We start from the raw sequence: 10,797 nt of genomic DNA, 5'->3' as shown, positions 1-10,797 counted from the left end.
TTATATCAACTGTATTGAGAAATATTAGGTACATTTCTTATAGTTATAAGATTATAATTAGCAATTTGCTTTTACAAATGAATGAAAACTATTTAGGAAGACACACCATCTGTCAACCACTCAGTATTCCTATTGGGTTTGCACTAGCAATGGCGATGAAATTATGTGAGTTTTATTGAGAAAAATTAGGTATATTTCCCGTAATATACTACTTAACATTCCTATTGGACTTTCACCAATAAGGTTGATGGAATTATATGGATTGTGTTGAGAAATATTAGGTACATATCTTATAATCAGCAATTTGCATTATACAAATGAATGAAAACTATCTATGAAGACACTTGTCCATGACTACCATCTGTCAACCACTCAGTATTCCTATTGGGTTTACACTAGCAATGGTAATGGAATTATGTGGGCTATATTGAGAAATATTATGTATATATCCTATAATACAACGTTTGCATTTGCAAATGAATAACAACCATTCATTATGAAAAAACTCATTTATGACGAATATTTTGTTACCACCTATCATTTTTTTTGGGTTTTCAGCATTTCAGTTCCATGATAATAGACTTATAATATATGAACTACAATAATTATAACATACGTGAGAATTCGTAAACCTTACCACTTGAGATGTTATATAATGGTTTATGGGTTAGGCTAAGGCCTTTTTGCATTGCGAATAGCTTGATCTATTGTGCACCCCTTTGTATTTAGATATTTAGTACTATTTAGACAACTTGAGATATTATATATTTATTATAGACAATTTATTCCAATGACTACTTCCTAATTCTGACATATTTTTGTCTGATTTGATGTGTGTCTACGCTTTTGCACCTAGGCTCAGGCAGCGTTACTGTAGCCTTTTCTTTGAGGGAGACCATAAGGCCTTCCTTATTAATAAAAATAATAAAGAAATTAATGCAGTAACGTATCAATATAGGCACATTATTTTAATTGAACATTAAATTAAATGTAAATTAAATGAAATTATGCTTATGTGTAAATCCAAAAGTTACTTCAGTTGTAGAAATTTTATAATTTGCTAATTTTAAAATTAAATATATTCATGCCAATAAGTCAACAAAATCCTTCAAATTGAAAACTCGCTATTTTCGATTTCGATTTTCCTACTAATTAATTGAGTCAACTCCAAATAGCCATTAATTAACTCGGCTTATGCGCATTTAATGTGCATCAAAACCAAATTTCAGGCGCACTCACATACAGACCATCAATTGCATAGGCAATTCATAGAATACAAATACGCATTCAGACATACAGCACACATAGATATACCTATACAGATTCCTTTGAACAAAAGCAGACATTGACTCTGTTTCAGCCGCAATTCAAAGGCATTGCATTCGAAACGTCATTGGCATTGACATTGCCCAAAATACTGAAATCAATTTGCGCCATTGAGTCGATGCATTCATTGCTCTACTTTGTAACTCATAAACGAACACTCACACGCAGTCGTACATACACGCATATACGCATATACACACAAACACGCACCCGACCAACACATGATCATTAACATACACATGAGCGATAAGGGAACCATGGTCAGTGACCAAGGTTGCTTAATGCTTCACTACATAATTACTGGAAATTACTTATGAATGGTATCGTTTGTTTAGGTAAGCGCTACATTCGGTATTATAGCATTTTAGATAATATAAATAATAAAAAATTTGTATTGAATATTGATAAATATTTAAAAATTTATAGCTTGAATGGATAATATGTGATATAGAATACAATTAGTATATATATACATACAACGCTTGACATTACAAACGTCGACATTGCGTTGTATGGGTTTGATCTTCAGATAGCTTTCCCAACAATTGCTTAAATCGAAGGTTATTGATGATTTAGTAGTTATACCGGAGCAATGTAGCTATAATGAAATTAATTAATATCATATTTACAGAGAAATGTATTGTCTATATCACTGATATAGTGCAGATAGCTTTACAAAAGGTTTTTTTAACAGAAAAATTAGGATGAACTAACTTTTAACTTAAAGCAGATTATGATTGTGCTTGTTCAAAAAAATGTGTAAGCTAAATAATGCATTCCTGCGGATAGGAGACACGATTATGAAGTGTTTCAATAAAGTTAAATATTTGTATATATTTGTATATATATCTTTAACAAAACTACCTCGTACTTTTTAGATCTATAAAGTTTCTACGGTGGAAATCATGATGTAAGCTAGAAGATCCTATTAAGGATTTTCTGTAATTTACGCTTTTGTTATTTGATGTAATATCGCACAATAAAGTGGTAATAAATTTTAAAGACTTTCTTATATAGTATACCCGCGACAATTACCTATCCACATTTATGTTTAATCGGTAGTGAGACTCGATCTTCATCTTTTTTATTTAAAGAAATGACCATAATAAAAAGTATTGAACGTTAAAGATATGCATCTACGGCTATAAGAGTTATCTACCCATATTTCTGTTCTAATCTGTAGTGAGACCCATTATGCAGAATGTAGTGCAGCTTGGTTGTACGAGTACCAATATCGAAATGCATGAAAATTTTAATAGTCAGAATTTCATCTGTAGACTAGTTTCTGGTATAGACATTTGAAATAATTTGATTGTATGAATATAGAAATTTTTGATTTAATCTGTTACGTATTAACAGAATTACGCACTTTATTTCGAACCTAAAGTTATCTCACCGCACGGATATCACAAAAAGTGACTTGCCTCTTCAGATCTCGAAAAAATTGAGAACAGATTTGTTCTAAAACTTTTCATATAATACTTTAATATATGATGAATCAATCAATTAAGCAGTTGGGACAGGAGTTGATTCCCTCCAATATGAGAATTAAGTTCGCATTGGGTATTTGGCACATAGTCTTTTAATCACAGTAATCCTTCACTTTGTTTAGGGTTTACGAATGTTTTAACATTCCCGAAAGTTTAAAGGAGACCTTATTATTACTTAGAGTACAGGAATCAAAATATTGTTTTCCTGAAAGCTCTTTACAAGACTTTCTGATGGACAATCCTATCGTCTGATGGGTAATCCTATGCAGTAACTGGGTGTTGATTTTCTGGCTATGTTAAAATTAATAGTATTAAAGCACTGAAAAACTTAGCTTATACCGGATTGATTCTGGACTATTTGAATTTAAATAAAACGAATTTATGTGGTGTCTTCTTCTTTAAAAGTGTATCCACAGTAATATCTCAACGGCTCCGAATCGATTATAAATTCTAAGCTACTTCCATTGAAATAAAACAAATTGTCATTTTATCTTCGTTGCTAAAAGTGTATCCAAAATACTATTTTATTTGAGGGTATATGAATTCTAAACACTGTAGATGGTAGACTGTAGTGAAAGTAGACATAACAATATTTTGGATCTGGATTTCAATTCATGCTTAGGTATTGAAAGAAATTTTCAGACAATGTTCCATTCAAGAAGCAAATGGAAAAGAAGAAAATTTAATGCAAATGACGATATCTCAATCTATATGAATAGCTCGAAAATAAACTACGGGGTAGGTGTAAGAATCTTCACGATATCTGCAGTCATAAACAGTTCTCTTAAGCTACCTAATGAGGCCGCGGTTTTTCAGGCTGTATTTTTAGGGAACATAATGGCAAATTGCAAGTCACATTAAGGACAAATGTAATGTTACCGAATTCAGTGTGAAAACTGCAGTTCTTGCTGGTCATTGATGTATAGTAATCCTTACTGAAGAAATTGTGGAAACTTGTAGAAAAAAAGCCATTAAACACTCTCTGTGAATGCTCGAATATTGCGTTCAGAAGAAATAGGTTTTTAGGAAGGTATTTTTTGCCAGCTTATCAGACTGTTCATCGGTAAAGGCGAAAGACCTGCTTAATTATCTAAATTCGACGGCATGCATTTAGTCTATATTCTTCTATCTATGGAGTTCTTGTGTTTTTTTTCATATAAGGAAAAATGTTAAATTGAGACCCCTAACTTGTGGCCGCCTATGAGTTTACTTATATTACATATTAATTCATTTTAATATGCTTAAATTTATATTTACTATTCAAAGGAATTTTAAAATAGTTTCCGGTTGAAAGTTTAAATATCTTTTAATTCGAAACTATGCAGAAACAATAATTCAAATTCAAATTCGCATTTTTCTAGGAATTAACTGAATGATATCACAAACTTTCAAATCCAATTAGGATTTTCGACCTCAATTTAATCATTTAAAGTAAATTAAATTATTGATTTGTAATAAATATATAAATGTAGATTTAAATTCTGATATTTTCAGATGAAATTTAGAATTAATTTATGTTCCTAAATTAAATTGATTAAACTAAAATGTTTATGTTATGTGCATTATTATTAGCTTTATTAATTTGTCCTTTATAAGGATATAAGGGTTTTTTGTGTAAAATTTCGTATTTAAAAAGGGTTAAATACTGCAAATATTCTGGTAATAGTAAAGTAATGTTAATTGATATTGCAATTATATAAAATATAAATAAATAAATAAATTTATTTAAATAAAATATTTAACAGGAATGAATTGTAACAACAAAATTTTTTATAATTTTTAATTAATTGAATTTTTGGCTGAACACTCTTTCGAGTATTGACAAATATCCATCATCAATGATAATACTCGAAACAGCTGTATGGTCAGCGAAAAATTCAATTAATTAAAAATAATAAAAACTTTTGTTGTTGCAATTCACTACTGTTCAATTAAAAACACTCTATTGAAACACTCTATAGTTTATACTAAGAATTTAGTTTGTTCGAACCTTTAAAATCAATTTACTCTAAAACCTTTAAGCGTTTCCTTTTTTTAATTTCTTTTTCTCCATCTATCTTCGGGTCCTATGCCTATGCCGATCATAGGTATCCACAGAAATCTTTTGATGAAATTTTGGTCTTTATTTTTAGAAGTTATTTACTGTCTTTTTGACGGTATAATTTTTGTATTTTGGTTTTTAGTGAAATTATCTCGTAATTATTTGCCGTCTATTCCGAAAAAAGTAATCCCAATCATGTTAAGTTCACATCAACCCTAAACTAAGCTCATTTCCTTCACTTATGTATCCAGTTAGTACTTATCTTTACTGGAAAATATTGCAAACATTAAAATAAACAACAATCAAAGTGTGAGCTAATTGTACTAAATAATAAAATAAATGACTTTGACTGTTGTTTATTTTAATGTAATATATGTATATAATCCAGCCTTCGCAAGACATAGACTATCCTACTTAGGGTCGCACTTTTTCTATTCACTAAGAGAGCTAGATTCTATTTCCATAGCTCGTGTCAATGGCCTTGTAGCCAATACCAAGTGGTTATAGGGACAGGTGTCAAATTCTTAGGGTATCACAATGGACTTCATGGTCCAAATGAGTAACCTAACCTATGTATATAATATTTTCAAATATTTTTGAGTACTAACTGTAAAGTGAAAGAGTTTCGAGTAAACATGAGTACTCACTGCATGAGTGAGTGAAGTGAATGAGTTTCGTTTAGTGTTTATGTGAATTCAACACAGTTGGGTAATCAAAGACAATGCCTGTTACTTTTAAGGTTAATTGACAACTTATTCTTATCCTTACCGATACATGGTCTACTCTTATTTCTTTTACATTGTTTGTCAGTATATATGCACAAAACTAGAAATCAATGTTAGTTTTTGATATTATAATTTTAATAATAAGTTGTTGAATTAATAATTACAATTAATTAAAAAATAAATAATAGTTTGTTTAATTTTAATAAAAAAAACCGAAACTAAAGGTAAAGGAAAACAGAAATGAACAACTTCCCTCAAGTTGGGACTCGAATATAAATTTTAGGTGTAAAAGCTTCAGCAGTCTGAATTATTGTCCTTATTGCAATTTTAGACCCAATTTTTAAATTGTCGAAATACAATTATATTAATAATTTAAATGTAAAAAAATACATTAGGATTACTTAATAAAAAATATATAATTTTTAATATCTGACTGACTGATTTACTGACTTTAATCAATGATGTTGATACAAGATAAATAATATTTTTCTGACTTGTAGTATATTTATTATTATTTTAGATATTTACAGTTTAAGGGGTTATTTTTTGAACTGATGGATGTGTTAGCTATTTAACTACTTTCGTCACTGAACTAAACTAAAAATTGCCGCCAACTCCACACCTACTTTTTCATTTTGCGATGTTGTTATGAATTTATTCCGTTTTTTTTAGTGCAGTAAGTCTGCACTTTATTGTTATATTGCGTTACCTTGTAGTTTGGTTGTTGTTTATTAAATTGTTTTAAATATTTTATATATATAAATCTTCAATTTATTAATAACATATAAATTTCCTGTATTTATAAATTATTTTATTTCTTTCAAATTTCTAATTTTTGATACTTTTTCATTCAAACAATGTTGCATTTTATTTGTAATAAATAAACTTAATTATAGCACTTACCGTCAGTGCAATACCAACAGTTGCGGAAAATGAACCCAAACGAAATTCTCCCGTATTATATTTAACTAGAAAAGAGGTTTTACCGACACCGGAATCTCCAAGTAATATTGTCTAATCGAGTATGCCGCAAAAGTAGAAAGGAAGAGTAAGGGATATTATATCAAAAACTATTTCAATTTACTTCCTGCTACCTTATGGTTGATGGTATCATCAAAGGGTTGCTGTTGCGGTTGTGGGTACATGTCAACTTCGTCGTAACGATAAGAACGCCAACCATCATCGTAGTCGTCACCATCCTCGAAGGCATACATTTGCAAAGCTTCGCGCGGTGGGCGATAACCTGGATAACCACTAGACGTTGTGGAGCGATGTTGAGAGTGATGATGATGATGTTGATGCGGATGATGTTGATGTTGATGATGATGATGGCTCGTTGCAGTATTTGTTATTCGATTGCTGCCATAATTACTACTATGTACATTTTGATGAGCTGAATGGTAGGTGTCAGTTGCTGCTTGACCTTCCGCATAATTATCACGAGATAAATTAAATTCGATATTGGCTTGTTCAGTACGTCGGCGTGTTTCTTCTATACGTTTTGCGGTGGTTTCGACATCTTCGAATACATCATCACTCATACTGCTGGCGTCGTCGGGAATATTGGACATTTTTATATGTACTTTTTTAGTGGGTATGGCACTACTTAATATTATTTATAATTAGGTCTTGAAGTCGATTATATATAGAGTTAATAGTAATAGCAAAAAGGTGGGCTTAACGTTTATAATAGTGGATTTTTATAGTGTATTTATTTAATTTTAATTTATTTTAGTTAGTTTTAATGAATTTTTGGTATTTGTAAAGATTTTTTTTATGCACTTCGTATATTTATTTTCGTTTAAGCTATGTATTTTTTGTTTTAGTTGCATTTATTATTTGATTTATTTTTATTTATAGTTTTATTTATTTATTTATATATATATATTAATACTATTATAAATATATTAAATTATTTTTTAATACTATGTTATAAATAATAATTTTAAATTTATTTTGTTATCTGTTTGTCTGAATATATGTTATGTACTTATAAATTTTATATATTTATTTTCTATTATTTTATTTCATTCATTTTATGGGACTATTCAATTTTATTGAGTTTTATTTAATTTTGTTTTATTTTATTTTTTATTTATTTTGTTTTATTATATTTTATTTGATTTGACTTATTTATATTACTTTTTTATTTTATTATATTTTATTGAATTTTTTTATCTTTTATTTTATTTTATTTTATTTCATTCTATTTTTTTTTTATTTTATTTTATTCTATTTTATTTAATTTTTTTTTTAATTTTATTATGTTTTATATTATTTTATTAATTTTATTTATTTATTTATTTTATTGAATTTTATTATATTATTTTTATCTTGTTTTATTATGTGTTATTAAATTTTATTTTATTTCCTTTTTTGTTATTATATTCTATTGAATTGTATTATCTTGTAAACAAAAACTTTATTAGTTAAAAATATATTTATATGTTATTATATTTCAGTTATTTATAATATGTTTGTGTTAAGTTGATTTCTTCTATTGCATATATATATTAATTGTTATTATTTATTTATATTGCAGTTTTTTTTTAATTTATCAAAATTTGTTTTAAAATATTTCAGTTTTATTTTAAAATTGATTTGTTTATAATTTGTTTGTTTTTAATTAAATTATGATTTAGAATGTATTATGTAAATTTAATTATTTTTCATATAATATAAATTTATTTCTACTTTAGAAAATATTTTTCATTTTTAATTAAAACTTTTGTTTTATTTTTATTATATTGTATATAATTTAAAAATGTGTTTAATTTTTTGTTGTTAGTTTTAATATATTAAATTTCAGTCCTTTATAATTACTTCGTTTATTAATGTTTTTATTTGAGTTTATAAAAATTTATTAAAATACTTTTTCTATATCTTAGATCCTTTTATATTTTATAGTAAAAAATTACCTTTTCTTTTCAATTCCAACTATTACAATATACTAAAACATATTTCATATTAAATTTATTTTACTACATTATTATATATTTTTTTTAAATATATATATTTAAATTGTAATTATAATAAGTTCTAGCAATAAAGACCTATTTGTGTTCATATAATTTTAGTTTTTTAATTAATATTTATGTCAAAAATTTTTCATGTTATGTAAATAATGTGATTATTTTTATTTTAAATTGCACTCTTTTAATTAATATTTATTTAAATAAATTTTTTTTTATTTATAAATACCTTTATATATATGTGTTTTTTTTCGATATTTTATAATAATTATAAATTTTAAAAATTTTAGTTATTTCATTTTAATGTTTAATATTCATTAATAAGAATTGAATAATGAATTCATTAATTGTCTGAATTAAAATATATATTATATATTTTTTTATTTAAATATTTTTTTTATTTAAATATAATTAAATTTTTAATATAATTTATATATAATTTTATGGCATATATATATTATTAAAAATATTCAACTTATATATTTATTTTATTTTTTTTTTTTAAATATGAATTTATATGTATATATAATTAATATTTCTTAAAGTTTTAAAGTTGCTGAGACATGTTGCTTCAACATTTATTGCTTATATGTATTTAACTTTTTTAAAGCTTTCACTATGCATAGCTTTTGCTCGAACAATTTAGTTAATTTTAGCACCAATATAACTTTTAAAGTTAGTGAGCTCACAATTAAAGCTTATTAGAGCTTTTTACCGCTGTTATTATATGTCATTTAAAGCTTATTTTCATACATGTTAAAATTTTACATAAATTATTTTATACCACTTCTAACACAGAAAATAAATATTAATCCTTTGCTCTTTTATTTAAGCTTTTACACATTTTACGCTCCTCAATTAATTTGTATTTACGCTCTTAATTTATATGCCAATTTATATGAAGCTGTCATTTGTCGTTGACATTTGAGTCTCTTGAATTTTTGACAGTTTGTAGCTAATCTCACGACAATGTTGTTACTGTTGTCGTTGTTGTTTTTTTTTGACATCAAAGCGGTGTTTTATTGTTTTCTTTTCCTTTGCTCTAATTGTCGTTGTGTTGTAGTTGTTATTGCGTTTTTTTGTTTTTGTGCTTTTTTGTTATGTATTGGCTTTTTTTTATTATTTTCTATTTATGACATAAATACGGTATTGTACGTATCCACACAAAACGTCATCAATTTTTTATTGTTTATTCGCTTTAACTGATTTTCTGATTTAACACTTGACCACAAACGCCTTTTTATTTATATTTTTTATGTCTTGTTTGCGTGCTGTTAGCAAACAAAACATTTACAACAAAAAAAAAATGCACACAATGAACAAAGCTAATTTATTTACTTTAACATTTCGCAGTATTTACTTATGTATTCCAATTTTTTTATGTATATTTTTTTTATTTATTTATGATTTTTTTTTCTTCTTTTTTTTTGTTATATGTTACTACAAATATTTGATTTGTTATATAAATATGCAAAACAGCACATTTTTATTATTAAATATATATGTATATGTATCTATTTAAATGTTAACGCGTTTGAGTTTTTTTTATCTAAACAAGGCTTTTTCGCTACAATTTTTTTTTTCTTTGTGACTAGAATTCCCTAAATTTTTATTCGTTAAGTTACTTAATTACACTAACAACTACTTTGGTAAATTTTGGGTAAATTGGTGTTTCGGTTAACGACTAAAGCACTAAAAATTATATTAACTTATGGTTTTGGCTTACATTATTTTGGTCAGTTTAACTTTTTCTTCAGTGAGGAAAAATCTTATATTGCACACATATGTTCAATTTACGGCAGGGGTAAATGTGCACATTTTATTTATACACTTAAAATTTATTTAACATATTTCTTCTTCTTCAATTATTATTAATAAAATACACAGTGTTTTTGGTCTTCATATTAACACATAAAATTTATTATCACAGTTAAAGAATATCTCTTTTGCTAAACGTTTTTTCGTTTCAACAAAAAATGCTGCTTCTTGCACATATTTTCACACCAAAGCCTACAATCGCACTGCATCCAATTTCGGTAAGAATTTTTTGGTTTGTTTTTTCTATTTGGTTTTTCTATTTATTTTTTATCGCATGCTTTGCATCGTAGTACTCATCCTTGCGTCGCCCACGCTGCCTGCCCGACGCTAGCGACGTTATACACGTCTTCGTTAGATGTTTTGTTTGCCATTTTCTATTTGTATTAGTTTTTCAACTTTATTAAAATTAATTTCATCATCATCAT

The 10,797-nt window shown here is 26.5% G+C and overlaps 1 protein-coding gene across 1 annotated transcript in view; it reads right to left on the bottom strand.

Annotated features, from left to right (window-relative positions):
• LOC119677816 (TBC1 domain family member 9-like) overlaps window positions 1-7,278 on the bottom strand; it is a 15,453-nt gene extending 8,175 nt beyond the window's left edge. The window contains exons 1-3 of the mRNA XM_038089350.1: window positions 6,677-7,278; window positions 6,486-6,596; window positions 1,638-1,668 (exon numbers count right to left, since the gene is read on the bottom strand). Coding sequence (XP_037945278.1) covers window positions 1,638-1,668; window positions 6,486-6,596; window positions 6,677-7,153 — 619 coding nt within the window. The 5' untranslated portion in view covers window positions 7,154-7,278. The remainder of the gene's footprint in view (window positions 1-1,637; window positions 1,669-6,485; window positions 6,597-6,676) is intronic.
• Window positions 7,279-10,797: the final 3,519 nt, after the last annotated feature.

The sequence above is a fragment of the Teleopsis dalmanni genome, chromosome 1 (assembly GCF_002237135.1).
Source record: "Teleopsis dalmanni isolate 2A chromosome 1, ASM223713v2, whole genome shotgun sequence".
Classification (NCBI taxonomy): Eukaryota; Metazoa; Arthropoda; class Insecta; order Diptera; family Diopsidae; genus Teleopsis; species Teleopsis dalmanni.
This window is presented reverse-complemented; position numbering and strand designations above follow the sequence as displayed.